This window comes from Pinus tabuliformis, chromosome 2_2 (genome assembly GCF_031772625.1).
Source record: "Pinus tabuliformis cultivar Carrire ecotype Pingquan chromosome 2_2, CPIR1, whole genome shotgun sequence".
Taxonomy (NCBI): Eukaryota; Viridiplantae; Streptophyta; class Pinopsida; order Pinales; family Pinaceae; genus Pinus; species Pinus tabuliformis.
The window spans coordinates 454,786,740-454,812,183 of NC_142300.1; the positions used below are offsets into that span (position 1 = coordinate 454,786,740).

The 25,444-nt window shown below is 38.8% G+C and overlaps 1 protein-coding gene across 1 annotated transcript; it reads left to right on the forward strand.

Moving 5' to 3' along the window:
• The first annotated feature begins 5,562 nt into the window (after window positions 1–5,562).
• Window positions 5,563–22,420, forward strand: LOC149193213 (uncharacterized). The gene is made up of 8 exons (XM_089407252.1): window positions 5,563–8,106; window positions 8,209–9,623; window positions 13,092–13,200; window positions 13,361–13,615; window positions 13,911–13,972; window positions 21,802–21,930; window positions 22,041–22,118; window positions 22,315–22,420. The coding sequence occupies exons 1-8, from the start codon at window positions 5,563–5,565 to the stop codon at window positions 22,418–22,420; spliced, it is 4,698 nt and encodes a 1,565-aa protein (XP_089263378.1).
• The last annotated feature ends 3,024 nt before the right edge of the window (window positions 22,421–25,444 follow it).

The following is a 25,444-nucleotide window of genomic DNA, read 5'->3' on the forward strand; positions in this document are numbered from 1 at the left end:
CCGCACCTTCTGATAAAGTTGAACATGTTAGTTGAAATGTATGCTTGCAATTATGATGCACCAGATGGGCTAGTGAATGGTGCAGATGGAATAGTTAAAGCATATACCCATACAGATAAGGTCGATGTTCTATGGATTAAGTTCCATGACCCTAATATTGGTCACTGACAATATAGAAAACTATCTCATTTGTATACTTTAGACATAGCACATGATTGGACACCAATATTGCGAATATCAAAAGCAATGCCTATGACATCAAAGATGGCCCCATTGAAAATACGGAAGCAATTTCCAATTCAACTTGCATGTGCACGCACAATACATAGATCACAAGGCTTAACCTTGGATAGGCTTGCATTCGACCCTACTGGAGTACAAGTGCATGGCCTAGTATACACAACACTATCATGTGTCAGAAACATAGAATCATTGTATTTGCTTAATCCTCTTAAACACAATAATTTTAAGGTCAAGCAAAAAGTAAATTGTGAAATGCAATGTTTGCAAACCACTGCAAAATGGCAATTAGAATATGACTCTTCATCAATACAATCATTGCGATCCATCTTTATTCTTTCATTGAACACTCGTAATCTTCATGCACATCTTACTGACGTATGCAATGATTATGACACAATGCAATCTGATATCTTATGCTTACAAGAAACACATATGTCACTGTGCATGGAAAATGAATATTTCAAAAATTTCAATTGCATCTCAAGTTGCATTAAGCATGGAGTAATGATATTGATAAAGAAAAATATCATTATCCTTGAACATACCCATTTTGAGGACTGCTTTGTAGAAGCATTGCTCGCAAAAATAAAAGTTCACACATTACAAATTGCAATACTCAATATATATGCATCGCCACATGCAAATCTAAACAATGTCCTCAATGTCATTGCAAAAGCTTTATGCCACTTAGATCTAAACAATATCATAGTTATATTAGGGGACTTCAATATTGATATGGTACATTGCAATCAAAAAACAAAGCAGCTAGAAACCTACATGCAAAACTACAATCTTCATTTCCTAGTTGACAAAACTAATAGCATGCATAAATCATTGATTGACCATGTTTGGGAAAATCTAGCTAATATAAAATATAGAATTTTCGTATTGGATACATATTGGTCTAACCATGATACAATATCTCTTGTCCTTCAGCTATGATATACACATGAAACAATTTACAAAATTGCAAATTTTGACATTTTTGCAATAGCTCATTGGTTTTACCATTTCTATTTTACTAAAGCATATTACAATATTATTTTTGTACTAAACCAAATGATAACAACATACATACTATGCATTCTATTGTACATTTACATATATGACGCCGTGTATTCATCAATGCAAGTTATGCCAAAGACACCCTTTTCAATTAACCAACACAAGCATCCTATCATAAATTTGCAGATATGACCTCATCTATTTATGAATGCAGATTCTGCTAGTAAAACCTTTTTCAATTCAATAGAATGACCAAGAAAAAAGAACAACAACATGGAACATAAACAAACAAAGTATATTCTTCTTGCCTTTCCTTTCCTATGGATATTCTGTTCTTGTTCAACTTTTACTTTTATATGTTCTTTTGGATTGCACTAAATATGTCTTACTATTCTATAACATAGCATAAATCTTGAAAAAGGAAATGAAACAATTGAAGAAATAGAATGCATAAGCCAATTAGAAAGCGCAAGCCAACCACTTGTTTTGCAAAGGTATGTCTATGAGAACTACACAAATATGCTAATTTGTATTTAGAATATTAATGTTTACTATATATGCATTCTATTTTTACATATGTATGGTTCTATGGTTTTAATGTTCTTGTTCACTTTTTACTTCTAATTTGCACTAAATATATGTTACTATTCTATAACATAGCCTAAATCTTCAAAGAGGAAAAGAAACAATTGAAGAAATAGAATGCATAACCCAATTAGAAAGGGCAAGCCAACCACTTGTTTTGCAAAGGTATGTCTATGAAAACTATACAAATATGCTAATTTGTATTTAGAATAATAATGTTCACTAAGGTTTGTCTATGACAACTATACAAATATGCCAATTTGTATTTAGAATATTAATGTTTACTATATATGCATTCTATCTTTACATATGTATGGTTCTATGGTTTTAATGTTCTTGTTAACTCTTTACTTCTATATGCTCTTTCAAATTGAACTAAATATATGTTGCTATTCTATAACATAGCATAAATCCTGAAAAAGGAAAACAAACAATTGAAGAAATAGAGCGCATAACTCAATTAGAAAAGGCAAGCCAACCACTTGTTTTGAAAAGGTATGTATGACAACTATACAAATATGCTATTTTCTATTTAAAATATTAATGTTTACTATATATATCTTCTCTTTTTACATATCTATATTTAAATGTATATAAATTAGAAAATCTTGGACGAGTGAAGAAAGCACTAGTAGTAAGTCCCCCCAAACAATGCAGCAAGAAGACATGTACAGGTTACATATCACAATTTCTTTATTGATTGCTTATCACAAAATACATGTGATAGTATCCACATCATATTGAAATGTGCGTTTGCTTGTGTTAGTCCAACTGAAACAATCACAACAAAACTCGATTCAACAAATGTACAAAATGATACATCAAAAAGGTATGCATATGAAACACAACACTCTAATCTATTTCTACTTATTCAGTTTTTAGGAGAAACATACTATTGTACAAATGTTTATAGCAATTTCTAACTAAGAAATTTTAATAGGAAAAAACAAATACTGCCAATTAAAGTATCAATTGAAGATCTCAATAGTCGTAAAATTCGGCAGCTATTTGTTGGAGACATAATGGTTGTCTATACTACATTCCTTGATAAAGCAAACAAATCACGTCAAATATTACGAGCTAATTTGACATATTCTAAGGAATGATGACTATAACGTTGAGTGTACCTGCACATTTAGTGGAGCAACATGAACAGAAAATTTTGCAAGGCAACAACATCTCAGTTACAAATTTCAGGATATTGCCTAAAACTATTTATGATCGTGGTGACTGTGACAAAATAATTTTGCTTAATGAATCAAGTATCATAGAAAATGTACCTGAAGTTTGCAAAGAATATTGCTTCATTCCCAATACAACCATTAGGCAATTTGATAGTGTTCATTAAGGTAAGGTAAAGAGGAGGAAAACGGGCTCTGCAACCCTAGCTATGAAATTCCTCTGACAGGGGGTTGCAGGCCGTTCTACGGCCCTGTGAACCCCATTACTCCCGTACCCCCATCCCGTTTTACCTCGTGTTTTGAGCTGGCACCTGGCACTCGCGTCCCATGACCCTCATCCCTTGATTTACCCTCGCTCCCCCTTTTTTTTTCCCACTTTACCACAGTCATTTTATTTTACCTCTGTTTGGCTTTCACCTGATCATCCCGCATCGGAATGGTGCCTCCCCCTTAGATTGGCCGACAACTCTTGGTGGGAGTCGTTTTCACTGTAACGGCAAGAGCGACCTGCAGCAACGAAACCAGCTCACCCTCATCGGTCTCCCCCGCTGTTGGTGCCGACGCATAGCGGTTATCTGGTTTCGAGGAGAACTCCTTCGGGCGGTTACCAGCTCTCCGAGAAGGGCATCTTGCAGCTGTCACCATGGACTCAGAGGATGTGGATTATTCGGAATCCCCGCTGGCGGAAAGCTCCATCTGGCGTTCCACGTTTTCATCTGGGGGTTTGCACAGTGCGAATCTGTCTGCTAGCTTCGAGCAATTTTCGCCCCCTACTGACCTGCCTCTCCCCACCTCTTTTTACCCTGGTGAACCCTCCTCTTGGAATTCCTTCGCGATCCCTTCTCCGGCCTCTCTGGGTTTCTTGGCTGACTATTTACAACCCTCCCCAAACGGCGTTACCCATATGCCGGTTCTACCCCCCCATTCCCTGCCCCCGGTAACCTCCACGGAGATCCCCGTTCACCTCCCTGCAAACCCTCCCATCTCGGTAGCTAACCCTCCCCTATCGGTAACAAACCCTCTCTCGGTCCCCCCCATTCCCTCCGGTAGCTATCACGAGGTCCCTCCCCTCCCTAAAGCCATCCCCGCCCCCGGGTCAAACCCTCTCCCCCCCCCCTTCCCCCCCCCCACAGGGCTCTCAGGCGACGTTAAACCTGGGACGCATGACCTCCCACCCTGCCAAGAAGCAACGCTATTTCAAATCGACGGCGGAGGACGCGTTCCTGCGACTGGAAGAGGATATTCGGTGGGGTGAAGCCATGGATCTGGCAGATTGTGTACTCGTGGGTCGGATTAGAGGCAGACACGCCACTGCGGCAAAATTAAAGGAATGGGCGACTGAGATTTGGGGGAAATATCTCGTGGACATTCCATCGGTGCAGACCTTCGTGCGAGGGTGGTTTGCTCTCAAATTTGCACGGGCGGATCACACGAGCTGGGTTCTTTCTTCGTTCTGGCATTTTGAGAAATCTCCGGTCCTTCTCAAGATATGGACACCCCTGTTCGACCCGGAGACGGAGCTGCTAGGAATCGGTCCGATTTGGGTCAGGCTACCGGGGCTGCCCTTGCAGTACTGGTCGGAAGATATTTTTAAGAGAATTGGGAATGCGCTGGGGACTTACATGGAGTCCGATAAATCATACATCTCGACGGGCTCGCTGGCTTATGCAAGGATCCTAGTGCACATGGACACCAGAGGGGGAGTGCTGGCAAACATTGCCATTCACTGGAAATCCACTTCAAGAAAATAGAAGCTGGATTATGAGGGCATCCCATACAGATGCAGAAGATGCCACCAGGTGGGTCATCTCTTTAAGGACTGCCCCCTACTACAGAAGACCCAGCAAACTGCTACAGGTCAGGATCAGCCAAACACTGAAGAAGCACCTAACCCTCAGGCGACCATGGCACCTAGAAGGGACCAATTCAACCCATCGGACACGGTGGAGGCGCCTCCTGCACCTCGTCGCAAGAAGCAAGCTACGAACAAGACTCGGCCTCCATCTCCTCCTATGACGCGTTCCAAAGCTGCAAAAGGAGCTGTTTTCTCCTCGGGTATGTCCTCTATATCATCTTCCTCTGTTTCTCTCTTTGCATCTATGAGTTTATCGGCCTCTGGCATGCCACCCCCTATCAGTATCCCCACCCCCTCTTCCCCTTCTGCCCTCGACCTGATCAAGGTCACTTGCCCTCCTCAACCCCCTCCCCAATCTCTATATGTCTCCTGCTCCATCCCTAGGCCAACTGGCCTCCCTTTCTCCTCCTCGATCCCCTCTTTCCCCCACCCTACTATTCCCTCGCCCTCCCCCTCGGTAAACTCTACTCCGAGGTATCCCACCCGCTCGACCACGAAGCTAAATGTCTCGGACTCCATTGGGATGATGATGGAATCCCATATCATCCCGCCCAAGCAGGGGCACGGTCGACCATCCACAAAGTCGATTTCTCAAAAGCTAACTGAGGAGGAGGTCCTCCTTGGCAAACAACAGACTCTAGACAGGGCCCTTAGAGCGCAGGACACCCTCCCCCACCCCCCTCCATGAAAATTATGTCCTTCAACTGCAGAGGGTTGGCCAGCCTGGATAAAAAATCGGCCCTGAAGCGACTCTTACTCTCTAATCCTGTGGACATCATTTTCCTACAAGAAACCTTATGTAAAGCAGACTCTGCAACCTCCACTCTTAACTCATGGCTGCCTGGGTGGACCTTCACAGCTATTGATGTATCTGGCCGGTCAGGGGGCATTGCTATGGGGCTCAAGAACAATTCCATCCTGCTTAAGAACATCTGGGGTGGAGGGGGTTTTTTGGGGGCAGAAATATATTCAAAATATTTGGAGGAAAATCTACAAATCATAAATGTCTACGGTCCATGTCAAAACAGAGAGCTATTCTGGAATAGACTCCTTGGCTCCCCACTTCTTCAAGCTGAGAACATTATTTTGGGAGGAGATTTAAACTTCTCTATTGGCTTCTCTGAATCCTGGGGTCACCTTGCTCAAATAGATCGCCTCTCTGATTTCTTTGGGCAACTTCTTGAAGATCACCACTGGATTGATCTTCCCACTGCAAAGACCCAATACACATGGAAGAACAACCGAACTGGGGACCAAAGCCTAGCAAGAAGACTGGATCATTTTATCATGAAAGAAGGGCTCTGTACCCGTCACCCAAGATCTCGACAATGGGTAGGAAGTGGTGGGATCTCAGACCATAGGCCCATATACCTGGAAATGGAAGCAAGACAACAGGCTCAGAAAGCTCCTTTCAAATTCAATGCAACTTGGCTCAGAGACCCCTCCTACATCAAGTTGATATCGGATTTCTGGAAAGCTCATCCGATACCTGAGGATTTAGACCCAGCCACTGGCTTTGTCAGGAACCTAGCTGAAATCAAAGTGATCTCAAGGGAATGGGCAAAAGCGAAGAGAAAACAGGATGATCAAACTATATCCATGGCGGAACAAGCCGTTGAGGCTCTAGAATCCCATTCAGATGGCACCTTCTTATCCCCAGATCAGAAATCCATGTATGATGACCTAATCAAACAGAGGTCACAGATCCTTAGAGACACAGAGGACTCCTGGAGACTAAGAAGCAGAGCCATTTGGCTCAAGGAGGGGGATGAGAACACAAAGTTTTACCATAGGTTTGAAAATGGGCGGAAGGCGATCAACACCATATGGGAGCTACAGGATGAACAAGGACATCTGGTAAGAAGACCTGGAGAACTTGCATATCTAGCTACCGCGCACTTCAGGAATATATACAAGGCCCCAGGACTAGCAAATCTGTTAGAAATCACGAGGGTGGCAGAGCTATTTCCCAGATTTGTGGAGGAGGATGATGCTGAGGAGCTTACAAAAGACATTTCTCTGGAAGAATTGGAAGCCACCATAAAGGGCTTCCAAAAGGACAAGAGCCCGGGCCCTGATGGCTGGACCATTGAATTTTATCTTGCTTTCTTCGAGCTGCTAGGGCATGACATTCTCAAAGCTATCAATCACTGCTGTCTAAATGGATCCATTCCCTCGAGCATAAAGGCCACCTTCATAGCTCTCATTCCCAAATCAGATAAGCCAGTGTCATTTGATGAATTTAGGCCTATTTCACTCTGCAACTGCCTCTATAAGATATTGGCTAAAATTCTAGCCAACAGAATCAAGCCCATTCTCTCGGCCAATATCTCCTCTGAACAATTTTCCTTCCTCCACAAGCGCCAGATCCATGAAGCTATAGGCACAGCCCAAGAACTCCTTCACTCTGTGCATAGCAAAAATCTAAAAGGCATGATACTCAAGGTGGACCTCTCAAAAGCATTTGACAGGGTAAATTTACTATACATCAGAATGCTCCTCACCCATCTGGGCTTCCCCTTCCTCTTTATTAAGAGGATCATGAGCTGCATTTCCGATGTACCTTTCAGTGTCCTCCTCAATGGTTCCCCCACCCCATTTTTTTCTGTTGAAAGAGGCCTCAGGCAGGGCTGTCCCCTATCCCCCCTCCTTTTTCTGCTCATAATGGAAGGCCTAAGCAGATTAATTGCATCTGAACACAGCAGAGGCCGCATCAAAGGGATCAAAATCTTGGAAAATGGTTCCCTTACACATCTACTTTTTGTGGATGATGTATTGATCTTCTTGAATGGCAGCATGGCTGATTCATCGGCGCTCCAACAGGTCTTTGATCTCTTCCAGAAGGCTACGGGGATGGTAATAAATGTACAGAAATATACTTTAACAGTGTTTGGATGCACCCCTCATGAAGTCATCTACACAAAAAACCGTTTCCCCTTCCACATACAGCCTATGGAGGAAGGGCTAAAGTATTTGGGATTCAGGGTGAAACACGGAGGATACAGAATAGCCGATTGGATCTGGCTAATCACTAAAGTGGAGAAAAGGATCAATGTCTGGTATAATAGATACCTCACAAGGGCTGGAAGACTTACTCTTATCAAAGCTGTGCTGGAAGCAACGCCGGTGTACTGGATGTCCCTGGCTTGGATACCAAGAGGGATTTTAACCAGAATACAAAAAATATGCTGTAGATTCTTATGGAAGGGATCCAAACAGGGAAATCTCTATGCCTGGGTAAAATGGGACACCATTGCTAGACCAAAAAAATGGGGAGGCTGGGGAATTAAGAGATTAGACCTATTTGCAAATGCACTGGCAGCAAAATTGGGATGGCAGCTCCTCACAACAAATAGTCTCTGGAAGAAAGTGGTCATGGAAAAATACATTGCTCCAGAAAGCATCTACAGCTGGATTCGTAGGGAACATAGGGGTAACAGAAGACATTCCATTATATGGAAAGCAGTCATAAATTCTCTTCCCCTAATTCGGAAGGGTCTGACATGGAGGATTAAACAAGGAGACTCCGTCCGCTTAGGAATTGACCCCTGGATCGGATGTGGAAACATGCATAGACTATCAGGGCAGCTCCTAGCACATCTACGGGACCAAGGTGCTACACATGTTGCTCATATTGCAGACCAAGAAAACTCCAGCTTTCTCCACCAGGCCTGGAGGACTTCACGAGACCTCCATATTCCGGTTCCATGGAGACAAGAATGGGAGGCATTCACAGAGGCTCTCACACAAGCTCATATCAGAATTACAGAGGGGGAAGACGAGATTGTCTGGGCTCTAGCCAAAAATGGTACATACTCCCCAAAGGAGGGATACCTACAGCTGATGCACACCTTTCAGCCAGACAATGCACAGCAATGGTGGAAAGCAATTTGGCACCTCAAGGCAGCACCAAGAACGAGACTCCTCATGTGGGCTATACTCTTCAAAAAAATTCCAACGGGGGCAAACTTGAAGAAGAGATTCTTCTATGGACCTTTCTGGTGCCATTTATGCAGAAGGAATGATGAAGATACAGAACATCTCTTCCTCACCTGTCCGATAGTAAAAGAACAATGGTCTGCTCTCCTTTCTCACTCCCCCTCCCTCCATCAATGGCATGGCCTGACAATCTTCGAGGCCTGGACAAACTGGCAGGAACAGCACTCTGGAAAAAACAAGAACATCCCTCTCCTCATGTGCTGGTCAATCTGGATAGCTAGGAACCGTGTAATTTTTGAACAGAAACCTCCCCTTTGGCCGATCATTATTGCCCACATTTTTGCAGACCTTGCCCTCATACCTGAAGATCCTCCTCCACCCCCCCCTCGGACCATAACCCCTGAACTCATAGACAAATCCTTCCCCTGGGCATACTTTGATGGCTCAGCCCAAGAGGAAAACTGTGGGGGGGGAGCACTCCTCTATCTGAGAGAGAATCACTCTTACATGATACAAATTCCCCTGGGAAGAGGCACAAACAATTATGTAGAACTCTCCACTGCAAAAAACCTCATTTTTTTTGCACTTGAGAAAGGCTGTACAAAACTTCAACTGTTTGGAGATTCAAAGATTGTTTGTAATTGGCTCACCAGAAAATCATCTTGCACTGCTTTCTCTTTGAGACACATACTGGATGAGGCACTCAGACTAATAGATGCATTTGAATTATTTGACTGTCGCCATATATACAGGGAGCGCAACTCTCGGGCGGACTACCTTTCCAAGCAAGCAGCACAGAGGCAAGAAGCGGACTGGTTAATACAAGAAGATCTGGATGGAACCTTCTTTCAACACTATCACAGACCCTTTGATGACTACCAGGCTCAAAGGGATGCTCATAACTGAAAGGGGTCCCAACATGCTCAAAATACTGTTTTTTTCATGTCTTTTATATATAAACTGTTGTATATGATCAGTAACCGACCATGGCAGACAAATATAGCTATTTACTATTTGCTGTTATTTTTTGGGCAGTGAGCTACAGCTACACTGCAAATGAATCCTGAATGTGTTTATCTCTCTCTGTTGATCATCTTTGATATATACCTCTCCAAACTCCCTGCGTGGACAAACAGTTTGGGGAGAAGAATGCTATCATGATAGTTTATCTGTTTCAGTTTTTTTGGAACAATTAAAAGTCTCTTTCAGAGGCCCTGAGAGGCAACCAACCTCAGTATGCATATGCTCAGCATCTACAGAATGTAATTTCTCTTGACTTAATAGAAATTACGACTTTTTCTACGGGAAAAAAAAAACCATTAGGCAATTTGCAAACAAAAAAGAAATGTACCCAATTGGCACAATCGCTGCAGTCGTTACACTTGCCAAACGGGTTGGATTGCATTACATACTCCATATCAAAGATGGAGATTCTGAAAACGACAATGCAACTGTATGTATTCACATGTTACTTATTGCTAATTTTCAGTAGATAACATGCATCACTTCAATATATAGTTGTTGTAATTTGTTTATAGTTTTTGTAATTTGTCTCTTGCAATTGCAATTTTTCAATGCATACGAACAATGTATTTGCATATTACTTTTCGTATTTTTCAAGAGATAACAATTTCTCTTTTGCAGTTGCAATTGTTTGACACATATGAACAATTTTTCCTTTCAATGGAAAAAGAATTGCAAAAATGAAACTTTCCCCTCATCCTTTTCAAAAATTTAACAAAAAAGGTAAACACAAAAGAAACAATATTCAGAGCATCAAAGTCAACGTTCATAACTGAACTTAACACAGATGCACTGAACAATCTAAAAAAACTAACTACATCTACCTATGCTGTAAGTATAGCAATAATAATGTTTTTACTGCCTTTGCATTTGCCATGTAATAATGTAAATTAACGTTTGAATGTTTTATAAACAGGTCGAAGGTATTCTGATCGCAACAAATCCATATTCAACTCCTTTTGAACCTGTTTGTGCAATTTGTAACTCCCCAGTGAATTCATCCATAGTGATAGCCAATGCAACAATTTTCTGTTCACAATGCAATGATAATTTCCCTTTCCTCTACAAGCATTGTATAAATGCTGTAATAGAATCCATTACAAATAACTTTGTCCAGTGCATTATCAGGTAGCCCTTATTACATGACTTACTTCCTGATTTAAAAGCAATGTCATATGAAACATATTTGCAACAGAAAGCTACCACTGTTTACATGTTACGTGACTTCAAAATTCAGAGCAAGTTCACACTCAATGAAGATAGTGAGCTATTACTTGCCAACTAACAAATGGAAGGTACATCAACATATGCCTTAACATCTTTTGTCTCAAATATGTCCTCTCTTCAATTTACAATGTTATCATTTTATTCTAACTAACTATTTGTTATACAGATTACAAAATCCAGGAACATGGCGACCTTCACGTACACAACAAATGCAAAAGTGATATGAATATGTTTCTTCATATTATGCTCTTACTGTAATACAACTATTTGACTTGCAATTTCCACTCATTTACGAAGAAAATGTAACGCAACGGTTCAGGAAAAAAGGCTAGAAAGTCTTTATGCATCTGTGTTTGTACTGTTTCTGTTTCTGTTCTGTATCTCAAATGGAACACATTCTGCAACATGCTTCAAGCTTGACAACCAGACATTGTCTTGCCACCTTTTGTATTTATATTTTTGCTCCATCTTAAAAAGTACCATGTTTGGTTTAAATTATATCATTGAATACAACAAATGTAACATCAGATGAGCAATAATTTTGTATCTATAGCTGCTGAATGCAAACACCAAAGGTTCCATAGATTGATTAAACATGGCGCTTATTATGCACTCAAGTTAAAAGACAAATTGTATATTGAATCGGTTACTCATTTCTGTTTCTTCCTATGCTATGGCTGAAAGCTATGTTAGTTTTTGTTTCTTGCGTAATCTAGGTAACGATTCAGGAAAGAAGGTTGGAAAGTCTTTATGCATGTGTGTTTGTATTGTTTCTGTTTCTGTCCTGTATTTCAGATGGAACGCATTCTGCAACATGCTTGAAGCTAGACTTTATAAATAGCACCAAACTATATGGACTTTAAAATGAATATATGTTGTTTGAAAATGGAATTATGGCATAATGCATTTGGTATTATTTTATTTTACCTATGTTTCTGTTTACTGTTAACTGTACAATTTGCTTAAATTTTTTGCATGTTCCTAAACACATCTGATTCAAAGTCAAACGTAGAGTTATATTTTCGAAACGAATGCTACAGGGTAACTGCTTTGCATAAAATCTGGTAACACTACCAGGAAAGAATTTATCCCAGAGACCATCTGAATATGCCATATATCTGAAGAGTGCTGACATGGTTTGCAATTTACAATCTGAAGAATGGTCACATGGTTTCCAATCTACAAAGCACGAAGGACAGAATGGCCGATATACATTTCTGGTAGCTTCCACTCATTCCATTGGTATTCTTGCTCGGACTCAATGCTGGATTTCAGAGTAGTAAGTTTATCTCAACCCATTTCATTTTTTATATGATTTGAAGCCCACTTCACACAGAATGTCGTGTATGGAGAAGCTACCTTTGGAGTACTTGGGCAAGGGGACTTAAAGGTTTTTATGAAACCCGTGCCTCGAATTTCTAGTCGGTTGTTTGCATTTTCTTGCACCATTTTGCCCCTTTGTTGTATACTAAGACAATGGGCATCTCATAATTGCCTACATCCTCAGCACTGTGGAATATTTTGGGCCAATGTTTGTATTAGATCTCATTGAAAAGCAGGCACTGCAAGCCTTATTTCAGAAGTTTATGAGTTTGTAGCCTCACGGTTTTGATCTCTCCTTCTGCATTGTCATGTTTAGCTAGTTAGGGTGAATGTGAAGTTTGATGGCAGATACAGTTTAAGGCTGTCGCATTTGCGCACATTAGATGCCAAAGATTAGAGAACACAGGATTAGTTTTACAGTTATTCTTCTGAACTCTTAAAAGCTGCCCTTCTTTAAACCTCCTAAAGTTACTAAGTAGAACTGAGCCAGAGACAAAGTAGCAGTCCCCAATCTCATGCCCATTGTGTCATTCCCATCTTGGTGCAACCTTCTGTCATTTGATAATGACAGATCTGTAACCAGTAATAGGATTGCTTAATTTACAACCTTCAGTAGCCACTAGAAACACTTTTCCATGAGGAACTTGCATGTGATAAAGTACCTTTGAGCAACTTGATCTTATTTTGAAATTTTGTTGTCTAATTGGCAGGGGTGGTATAATGAGTTCTGAAATGAGGCACACAATAGCTGCCAATATTAGAATATTGCAAAGAGAAGACCTTCCTCAATGTGCTTTGGAAACTGATCAGTTGGTTCAGGTATATACAATACTCACTTTCTAATAAATTGTTTTTGCAAATTAAAAGAGATCTCGTCAAGATTGGAAAGCTGAAACAAGTCATGTTAGGGATGTGTTTTACTCTTATAGAGCTTTAGTCAATCAAATAGTCTTTTTAATGTTAAGCAAGCTTTTGGCAGATTGTAGGTGATATAAGGGTTGCGCGAGAAGCTTTAGTTCAGATAACTTCAAGACTGCGGGAAAATTTAAACCATGAAAGGTCCAGTACTAGTGCTATGGTTTCTTCGTCTCTGGCACCATTAAGTAGTAGAGAAAGGTTTGAGCAGGGCTCTCCTGGTAGATCTTTCTCTTCTAGCATCGCGTTTCAAGGTCGTGGTCATTCATCATCAAGCTATCCGACTATGCAGTCTTCACCAGCCCCATGGTCATCAAAGGTCAGCTTTGTTTAAACATTTTTATTTATTTTCATCCACTGTTGATTAAAACAAGGTTTTTTCTGTCTTTGAGGGCTGTTATCAACTATTGGACATTATTTCTGCTCTACTATGCTTCAATGCATCATGTTTGAATTTGAGAATTTTAGCAAATGGGAGTTTCTGTCATTTTCAGGATTTTGTAGTGGATCAATTTTTGAGGGGACTTGTTCTGTATATTTAAAACTGTTGTCAGATACTGGTTCCTGTATACCTTATGAGTTTTCTATTTTGAATATTGTTTTGCTGCAATGAGATAACATGGGAGCAGTATGAGATTAAAGATAAATTTGGCTTCAATGGTGACAAACAGCATGGGCAAGTAGCTCACACTATATGCTATGAGTGATGATTCCATAGGAATAGACTTCAGTAGAGTAAGCTAATTTTGTAGCAAACACTTGTTCCAGCCACAAATCTGATAAGAATCTAGTAAAAATTTCAGGCACACGCATAGTTCAAGGAGGATCCATTGTCCGTTAATATTGAAACAGTGCCCTTAGCGGTCTTACCCAATTTTGAATTGACCGAGATCGTCCAAAATTAAATCAGCGTTCCAGATCAAGAGAAACAGACCTTGTGTATTTCTTGATTTGGGCAAGTGGAGGGAAGTTTGATACAAAATTAGACATCTCCAACTTAAATTATATACTGTTTTCCATTATTTTGCTTTGGACCACACCTCAACTAAGTAAAGCATAAGTATTTCAATTCTGAAATTAACTCATTATCAGACTTCTGTTATTTGTTGTTATAGTAAGTCTATATTCTGGTCCAGGTGCATATTTAAACCAATTTAAGTAGAAGTATTTATCTTATGGAATATGAACTCATTACCAAACTCGTTTCATGACAAAGTTGAAGGAAAAATTTACTCAAATCAAAGTGAACAAGCTAATAATGGTGAGAATTGTATATGTAACTAGTCAATGCCCTATTAATAGGATCAGGTTGTATGTCCAACTAATCAGAGTTCTTTAATGTTCAAACTTTAAGCAGAGCGAGCTATCCAGGCATAGATCAATTTCCCTTCTTTTGGCATTTTCCCTTGTCATGGAGTTTGTTATCTCAAAATCAGGCCCTGGAAGGCTGCTGATCAGGAAGACTTTGAGTAACTATTTCAAACCAATCTTTTAGCTAAGGCTTAGCCTCCTCAGCCTGAGAGGGCTCTCTCAAAGGGTTAATGATTTAGATTAAAGATATGAATAGATGGCTAACTCTATGGTTTGTAATTGTATATGTTTATAGGTTGAAAGATGAAGGCTGGCTACCATTGGGCTATGGAGTCAAAGTATGTTTCAGTACCACAACAAGTTCAGCTTAACATGAAGTCAGGGCATTCAGCATTTGAATATTCAGAAAACAACACACATATGGAACCACAGCTCATAAGTGCACACAGGAAGTCAGAGCACAATCAGTGAATTCTGAGTGATTGTACACCTATGCAACTATAAACAAAACTAAGGAAAGGACAATACACATTCTGAATATAAGAAATCCTTCATGAATCCTGAGTAGTGAAGCCAAAGCATTCTACCTAGCATGGAAGTCAAGGCATTATAGAGTTCGAGTGTAGAAATGACAATACAAAACAGTGAAACACAGTTAGTTTATCTATGAAGGAAGTCAGAGCATCATTGATGAATTCTGAGTATCATAAGTAAACCTCACTGCAATGTAAGTATTGGAAGATGCCATCAAAACAAGAACATACAAGAACTCTTCATGAATCTTGAGTTGTCTAAGTAGAAATTCTGCATTAGGTTAAAAATATACACAGTCTGCACATAGAGCAGCAGTTGAGCCAAAAAGTCTCCAACCCCTTGCTAATTCCACCTCTTGCTCTATATAAAGCATTTACAATTAGGATTCCATCATCCCTCATCAAGAGAATTCGAATTTTCCATCAGTGACACCTATTCAAACCATAAAACCAACCATTAATTAGAACTAGCTGTTAACTAGGAGTGCTAGTGACCTAATACAACTAGGAGTGTAACCCCTTATTATGATTACAACATCCTTATCTAAACATTTAAAGCATTCTTTGACACCTAACACTCCATGAATTCGAATTTGATGAAGAATCCCACGTGGTCATCTGACTGCTGAAGACAAACCCTAGAAATTAGGGAACATGTTTCCTTGTTTTTAGGTTTAGAATCCCTGAAAATGGCACGTGGGACAGAGCCTTTATCTCCTCATCCATGACACATTTTACAAAACTGAAGGCGGTTTTTGTAGCCCATGTTGTCTAGAACAAAACCTCTCCTGGTTTTTTAAAACATTGTTCCAGCTGTTCAGAATCTGTCCTTGAAAAACACGTGTCAAACAGGAAACTGTCCCTTGCTCTGTTCTGGCTGAAAAATAGGTCTTGGGACAGAGGTCATAACTTCTCGTAAAAAATGTATTTGGAAAAACTGAAGGAGGTTTTTGTGAAAAAATCCATGCTGAACAAAAACCTCTTTTGGGTTTTTGAAACACTACTCCAGCTGCCCATAATAAGTCTTTGAAAAATAGTTGTCAAACAGGAGATGAAAAACTGCAGCTACAGCAGTTTCGTAGCGCAACTTTGGTCACCCTTTTCTCCCATCTCATAATCAATTTGAAGAAAGTGGAAGAGGTTTTTGCACTTTAGTATCTTAGGAATGAAAACCTCTTTCACTTTTCAGAAATAAGTTTTCAACTGCTCAGAAACGCTTCTAGACGTTGACTGGTAAAAACAAGAAGACAGTTTGACTGATAAGTTGACTGATGAAGTTTGGAGTTCAAAAATGTCTCTCCTTTTTTGCTTTTGGTCTCCACAAGGATCTTCTTTGATTACACAAAAATGTATTGAAGTGCCATGTTCTTCATGTGCTGTAGACCTTGTTCATGCATCCCTGTGAAAATAAAACCTCTTCAACGCTGCCTGAAGTATGATGAACAATAGTAGCTGTGATCACTTTTATAACAAATGGCTTATGGTTCATATATGCTTTTCCTTTGCCCGTTTTTCCCTTGCTGGATGCTTGCATTGTGTAAATGATCATTCTTCAGAAACTCCCTTTCAAAAAAGGTTTCCCTTTTGTCCCTCAAAATTGGTTAACTACATCAAAATAGGCAGCTACAACAAAATAGGCAGCTACAGCAAAATAGGCAGCTACAGCAGTTTCGCAGCGCAAGTTTAACCACACATTTCTCCCACCTCAGAATGGAATTGAAGAAACTGAAAGAGGTTTTTGTAATTCAACATGTTAGGAAGAAAAGCCTCTTTCAGTTTGCAAAATTGAGTTCTCAGCTGCTCTGGAAAGCTTCTGGAAGTTACCTAGTAAAACAGTTTTTCTGCTGAAACAGGCTGCTACAGGGGTTTCGCAGCGCGCTGCGAAAACACTGATTTCGTAGCGCAAAACAGGATTTTTACACTGTCTGCGCTACGAAAACGTGGATTCGGTAGCTAGTTTTAAAATTTCTCTGAAATTATGTGAGATATGTCTTCTAAACACATGGTGAGGCTTCTAGGACATGGAATGAGGCTATCAAACTTTATTTGAAGATGGACATGAGACTCTAACCCTATGACTTAGACTCTAAAACATAAAAATGACTTCACCATGACTTGACCATGATTGATACAAGAATTGAGAAACCATGTAAGTTGTGCAAATTTTTTAAGGAAGTTTTACAGTGATAACAGTGGCTCCACTAGGGATAGTGTGCCCTTGTGGTACATTAAGAACCTGTAGCTCCAGTGCCGCTATCCATCCTCTAGAAGAAAACTTTGAACTTCTGCCCAATTTGCTCCTCAAGCCTTGAATGATTTTTTGTAAGAAGAATTCAAACTGTACCTACTGAAACAGATGCTCAGTCAACCTACCCTGAGCTTATTTGCACATTCCTACCTACCCTATCAGCTGCATTCTCCAATTGTAGCTCAAGGAACATGAAACTTCCAATGAAGCCAATCATCAATCTGATCTGAAACTTGGATCTCCTTACTGTGCTTGAAGCATAAATAAACCAGATACTGAAATAACCAAGGAAGCATGAGGTGTAACTGTTCTTCAAGATGAACATATAATTGGAAGCCTGAACAGTAAATCTTTTCCATGTAGTCAGCTATAGGGTCAAAAAACACACGGTTAGTTTGATGATTCTCATAACATTCTATATCTTCAAACAACTGATCCTCAGCCACACCAAATTTATTTGATATGCTATCCAACTGCCTTTCTAAATGATGCCCACAAACAATGTAATTTTGTTCATTATAAAGATCATTCTTTGATGCAAGCTGCTGCAAGGAATCACAAAAATGAACAACCTTTTCCTCCGCCTAAGGGTCATAGAAAATTTCCTCCAGTATTTCTTCTTGCTGTGTGTAATCATTTTCATCTTCATTATGATTCGAAGACTAAGAAGTCTGCTGCATCTCTACATCAATCTCAGAGGATGTAATATGATTTTCATAAGTAAACCCCTGCTGATCTTCATGCTGCATTTCATGAGATGTTATACTTTATTCTTGGTGCTGAAATGTATTGTTATGAAGAGCCTCTAAAATTTCTTCATCCATAAATTCATCATCATCATAACAATCCTCCAAGTACTGAATAAGACTTAAAGAATGTCTACAGCAATCTTTGAGCAACAATAAGGAAGGATGACATTCTTTATACATGTCATAGAACACATCATGGAAATCAGCAAGAGAATATAATGAACCATTTTCCAAACTTTTATACCAAGACCATGCTTTTCCTTCTAAAGTGGTCATAAACATCTTCATGAGACAATCCTCAGGAAAGTGAACCTTAAGGCTGCGTACATGCATATGAAACCTAACCAAATGAAGAGCAGCATTGTCTTTCTTTTCATCTTTGAATATCGGAAGATCCTCTAACCAATCAACCTTTGGCATAGGATTTGGAAAACCAGGGATATGAGACCGATTCATAGGAGCATACCTGGCATTCATTCTTGCAGTGGAATTCATCTTGAAACTTCATCAAGCTACTGATCTTCTAGTAGTGGAGTCACCTTCCAATTTCTTATTCGATGTGTGGAGTCGCCAAGGTAGTTTTGCAGCCTCAAAAAGATGTCTGAGCTCCTACTACCTTCAGAAGTTCAACCTCTTAATTTCGGGAATGAATAGACTTCAGGCTCCTGGCAGACGCACCAAAATGTTATCTCAAAATCAGGCCCTGGAAGGCTGCTGATCAGGAAGACTTTGAGTAACTATTTCAAACCAATCTTTTAGCCAAGGCTTAGCCTCCTCAGCCTGAGAGGGCTCTCTCAAAGGGTTAATGATTTAGATTAAAGATATGAATAGATGGCTAACTCTATGGTTTGTAATTGTATATGTTTATAGGTTGAAAGATGAAGGCTGGCTACCATTGGGCTATGGAGTCAAAGTATGTTTCAGTACCACAACAAGTTCAGCTTAACATGAAGTCAGGGCATTCAGCATTTGAATATTCAGAACACAACACACATATGGAACCACAGCTCATAAGTGCACACAGGAAGTCAGAGCACAATCAGTGAATTCTGAGTGATTGCACACCTATGCAACTGTAAACAAAACTAAGGAAGGAAAATACACATTCTGAATATAAGAAATCCTTCATGAATCCTGAGTAGTGAAGCCAAAGCATTCTACCTAGCATGGAAGTCAAGGCATTATAGAGTTCGAGTGTAGAAATGACAATACAAAACAGTGAAACACAGTTAGTTTATCTATGAAGGAAGTCAGAGCATCATTGATGAATTCTGAGTATCATAAGTAAACCTCACTGCAATGTAAGTATTGGAAGATGCCATCAAAACAAGAACATACAAGAACTCTTCATGAATCTTGAGTTGTCTAAGTAGAAATTCTGCATTAGGTTAAAAATATACACAGTCTGCACATAGAGCAGCAGTTGAGCCAAAAAGTCTCCAACCCCTTGCTAATTCCACCTCTTGCTCTATATAAAGCATTTACAATTAGGATTCCATCATACCTCATCAAGAGAATTCGAATTTGCCATCAGTGACACCTATTCTAACCATAAAACCAACCATTAATTAGAACTAGCTGTTAACTAGGAGTGCTAGTGACCTAATACAACTAGGAGTGTAACTCCTTATTATGATTACAACATCCTTATCTAAACATTTAAAGCATTCTTTGACACCTAACACTCCATGAAGTCGAATTTGATGAAGCCTCCCACGTGGTCATCTGACTGCTGAAGACAAACCCTAGAAATTAGGGAACATGTTTCCTTGTTTTTAGGTTTAGAATCCCTGAAAATGGCACGTGGGACAGAGCCTTTATCTCCTCATCCATGACACATTTTACAAAACTGAAGGAGGTTGTTGTAGCCCATGTTGTCTAGAAAAAAAACCTCTCTTGTTTTTTTAAAACATTCCTCCAGCTGTTCAGAATCTGTCCTTTAAAAACACGTGTCAAACAGGAAACTGTCCCTTGCTCTGTTCTGGCTGAAAAATAGGTCTTGGGACAGAGGTCATAACTTCTCGTAAAAAATGTATTTGGAAAAACTGAAGGAGGTTTTTGTGAAACAATCCATGCTGAACAAAAATCTCTTTTGGGTTTTTGAAACACTACTCCAGCTGCCCAGAATAAGTCTTTGAAAAATAGTTGTCAAACAGGAGATGAAAAACTGCAGCTACAGCAGTTTCGTAGCGCAACTTTGGTCACCCTTTTCTCCCAGATCATAATCAATTTGAAGAAAGTGGAAGAGGTTTTTTCACTTTAGTATCTTAGGAATGAAAACCTCTTTCACTTTTCAGAAATAAGTTTTCAACTGCTCAGAAACTCTTCTAGACGTTGACTGGTAAAAACATGAAGACAGTTTGACTGATAAGTTGACTGATGAAGTTTGGAGTTCAAAAATGTCTCTCCTTTTTTGCTTTTGGTCTCCACAAGGATCTTCTTTGATTACAAAAAAATGTATTGAAGTGCCATGTTCTTCATGTGCTGTAGACCTTGTTAATGCATCCCTGTGAAAATAAAACCTCTTCAACGCTGCCTGAAGTATGATGAACAATAGTAGCTGTGATCACTTTTATAACAAATGGCTTATGGTTCATATATGCTTTTCCTTTGCCCGTTTTTCCCTTGCTGGATGCTTGCATTGTGCAAATGATCATTCTTCAGAAAATCCCTTTCAAAAAAGGTTTCCCTTTTGTCCCTCAAAATTGGTTAACTACATCAAAATAGGCAGCTACAGCAAAATAGGCAGCTACAGCAGTTTCGTAGCGCAAGTTTAACCACACATTTCTCCCACCTCAGAATGGAATTGAAGAAACTGAAAGAGGTTTTTGTAATTCAACATGTTAGGAAGAAAAGCCTCTTTCAGTTTGCAAAATTGAGTTCTCAGCTGCTCTGGAAAGCGTCTGGAAGTTACCTAGTAAAACAGTTTTTCTGCTGAAACAGGCTGCTACAGGGGTTTCGCAGCGCGCTGCGAAAACACTGATTTCGTAGCGCAAAATAGGATTTTTACACTGTCTACGCTACGAAAACGTGGATTCGTAGCTAGTTTTAAAATTTCTCTGAAATTATGTGAGATATGTCTTCTAAACACATGGTGAGGCTTCTAGGACATGGAATGAGGCTATCAAACTTTATTTGAAGATGGACATGAGACTCTAACCCTATGACTTAGACTCTAAAACATAAAAATGACTTCACCATGACTTGACCATGACTGATACAAGAATTGAGAAACCATGTAAGTTGTCCAAATTTTTTAAGGAAGTTTTACAGTGATAACAGAGTTTTTGATTTGGCTTTGACATTTTCCAATATTTGCTGAGATTTTGAAAATGTGCTGAGCATTTGCCAAGTCTTATGGGCTACTTTCAGCTGGTAAACTGACTCAACTTTTCGATTATTCAGTACTTAGACCAACAACAATTGATTTATCTCTATAGTAGTCATGAATTTTGTGTATAGATTGGACGATCTATATTGTACTCTTGAACAATTAGTAATTTAGCGCACTCGATGAATTCCTCTCCTGTCCCTTTGTTAGTACTTTTTGGTTTTGATTTCTTAGAATAGAAGCAGATTCTTTGCTTCTAATGCAGTATCATGGCTATCCTATGCAATTAAATTTCTATTTAAGATAATTGAGCATAAATCTGTCTGCAAACAGCAACCCCTGTGGTACTGGCTATATGCTTTGTTTCAAAATTCAGTCAAATCGGGATATAGGCAGTATTGGCAATTTCTCTGAGTTTGAGGAGCCAATTCTTCGTCAAGGCGGTTCTGCTGCATTTGGAAGGTACGCAAGATTTGGGAAATTTTGTGGGTTGATGGTCTCATGGGGGTTTTGCTGATTACCATTTTTGTAGTAATGTCGCTAACATTGTATGTCGTCTTTGGCGGTGTCAGAGCTGCTCATGGGCTTATCACAAAAACTACATTTGAAGTTGTAATACCTGAACGCGCAGTTGCAGCCATTCTAGGAAAGTCTGGGAATGGTATTGTTAAAATTCAGCAGCTAAGCTGTTCTAAAGAAGAATAAATTTAATTTGTAAAGCTGCTGGTCAAGTTGTCACATATTTAGAGGAAATAAGAATGTGTTAAATGGCTAGTAATTCAAGCTCGATTGTTGATACCTTGCTATGAAGGCCCTTTATTGATCATGTTTTCTTTGTATGTTCAGATTTCTGGTGCCAAAGTTAATCTTCTTGAAGTTAGACCAGGAACATCTGAAGGAGTGGTTGAAATTTCAGGCACTCCAGAGCAAACAAATGCAGCCCAATGCTTGATTCAAGCATCCATTGTCAACAACAAACCTTTATTTCGTTAATATGCCAATGAACAGATTTTATGGTAAGATAGTCGTCATCCAAATTCAAAATCCCTATGCAAATATACCTGATTTCTTTATTTTAGGTTAACATAATCTGCTCATGGTATATCCCTTTTTGGGGATTAAAGCCCACGTTAATATCTATTGGCCTAGTTCTGACAATTCTACGTTGCCCTTTCATTTCCATCTTACTTACCGGATGAAGCGCAAGAATGTTTGGAGTCCGGAACACTATTTTGTATGGAGTTTTTGATTTGGCTTTGACATTTTCCAATATTTGCTGAGATTTTGAAAATGTGCTGAGCATTTGCCAAGTTGTGTATAGATTGGACGATCTATATTCTACTCTTGAACAATTAGTAATTTAGGGCACTCGATGAATTCCTCTCCTGTCCCTCTGTTGGTACTTTTTGGTTTTGATTTCTTAGAATAGAAGCAGATTCTTTGCTTCTAATGCAGTATCATGGCTATCGTATGCAATTAAATTTCTATTTAAGATAATTGAGCATAAATCTGTCTGCAAACAGCAACCCCTGTGGTACTGACTATATGCTTTGTTTCAAAATCCAGTCAAATCGGGATATAAGCAGTATTGGCAATTTCTCTGAGTTTGACGAGCCAATTCTTTGTCAAGGGAGTTCTGCCAGATTTGGAAGGTACACAAGATTTGGGAAATTTTGTGGGTTGGTGCTGTCATGGGGGTTTTGCTGATTACCATTTTTGTACTAATGTCGCTGACATTGTATATCATCTTTGGCAGTGTCAGAGCTGCTGGTGGGCTTATCACAAAAACTACAGTTGAAGTTGTAATACCTGAATGCGCAGTTGCAGCCATTCTAGGAAAGTCTAGGAATGGTATTGTTAAAATTTAGCAGCTAAGCTGTTATAAAGAAGCATAAATTTATGCAAATTCCATGGGATCCCCTTCAACTGAAATTTTTGAAACGTGGAGACTTGGAATGAAGTGCTGTAATTGCCAAAAATGTTGCCGGGGAAAATTTGACATTGTAGTGACAGACATTGTTTTTCCACTGCCAGCGCAAATGTGTTTATCAGTAATCAATACTTCTTTATCCGGCTTATAAAGTGGGATTTCTTTGACTTGACATAAATGTATTTTGGAACAAAAATCACAGAACGATTTTGATAAACAGCAACTGGATTATATTTTGAATTTGGATTCTACTGCCAGTGGTTATGGTTCAAAACCAATGTTGTCTGTTTTTAATGTTTGGGGTGTACATGTTTTGAGGGTCCAGTTAGACAGTTATCCTGCACTTATATTTGGTCATTATCATTTTATGAATTTGTCATTTGTCGTTATCATAGGAGGTTGGACCAGCTCTCATGATTGGCGTTAAGATATGTGACTGTCACCAAGGCAATTTAAATCTCATGATAATAACTGACCAAAGTGGATCTTGGCATTCTGCCAATAATTATTTTTATTATTTTCCTAAATACATTTCACAATCAACGTAAAATCACAGGCCTTTACATCTCATTCAAATGTTACAAATACTTCGCCTCAGCTGACATGGACAAGTAACTATGTTCTTGAACATCAAAGAAGTCATTTGGTTCTTCTGTAACCTGTTCTATGTCTCTCTTGCAGCCTATATCAATCATGAAGTCCCTCCAACGCTGGCATACATTCTGTTAACCGGCAGGGACTACCGCCACAGCAGTGGCTCCTTGTTATTATTGTTTTCATCATTCATTATTAATTAAAATATTTATCATCATTGATATATTAAAGAGTAATTTATTAATATATTGATTATTAATTATTAATTGATCTTAGTAATAAAAGATATAATATATTTAATATTATTATTAAAATTTTAAATAATATATTAATTATTATTATTATTACTACTAATATATTAAAAATATTATTATTCTTGAATTTAGGATTTTGTGATCCATATTTTGTAAGATGAAATTATGATGGTAAAATTCAAAATGAAATCTTTTTATTCTACGCGCTTCGAATCTTCTAGTGTCGTTTATTATTGTAATTCTTTCTATCTTCATTAATATATAAAAAAATTATAATTATTATCATTTAAAAACATTTCTTACAATTTCTTTATATATTTATGATTATCATTATTATTAAAAAACCTGTAAATGAAATTAAAACCCAAGGATTTATTTTTTTGGTTCAAAACTTCCAAAAAATAAACATTCCAACATAAAAAGTAATTATTCAGAACTTAAAAAAAAAATTGCAACGTAAAAAGCAAAAGTTTAAAATATAAAAATATTATATTTTCAATATTTTATTTCTAGAGTATCTAGATTATGGAGAATTTGTAAGTGATATTTTTGATTTGAACAAATGTTTATAGAACTATGGAGCAATTTGACTAGAAAATATGCGCGAAAAACTGGAAAATACAAGGAAATAGGTGACTTAGCAGTGTTTATGGGAAAGCATGTAATGCATAAATAGTATAATGAAGCACACGATAATAGAGGAAAAGTGGTAACTTTGAGCTCAACTCCATTTAATTTTAAAAGCTTAAATTTACTGAAAAACAACACATACTTATACAAATAAGTAGGTGGTCATGTTATTAGCCATAGTGGAGGCCGCAAAACTATGGATGAATCATTAAAAGAAAACGGACACTTGAGAAACCCATTTATTAATGTAAAATGTTACATGTAGACCACCTGTATGGGAGGGGTCTCGGTGTTCTTCTCAGCTCTTGATTTGTTTCTTGTAAGTTGTGTTTGGGTAAAGAGAAAGTGACATCAATGTTGATGAAGTTATTTCTTCTTCTGCTTGTGATGGTGCCTCTAGGCACTTGAAGGAAGGCTTCGCCAACCTTGCATTACAAGAAGATTGGGTATCTACCACTAGCATCCTTTCCTTGGTGGTTGGCGAAAGAAAGATTTTGCACAATGACATGGAGTTTCTTTCAAGCTCGAGAAGGGTCCTCAGAAAAATGGCCTATGCAGGGAGAACTTC

Coding starts and splice junctions, on each gene's coding strand:
- LOC149193213 (XM_089407252.1), top strand. CDS start 5,563: ATGTCCTTCAACTGCAGAGGGTTGGCCAGCCTGGATAAAAAATCGGCC. Junction 8,107..8,208: donor AGGGAAATCTCTATGCCTGG/GTAAAATGGGAC, acceptor TTGGGATGGCAG/CTCCTCACAACAAATAGTCT. Junction 13,201..13,360: donor AAACTGATCAGTTGGTTCAG/GTATATACAATA, acceptor AGCTTTTGGCAG/ATTGTAGGTGATATAAGGGT.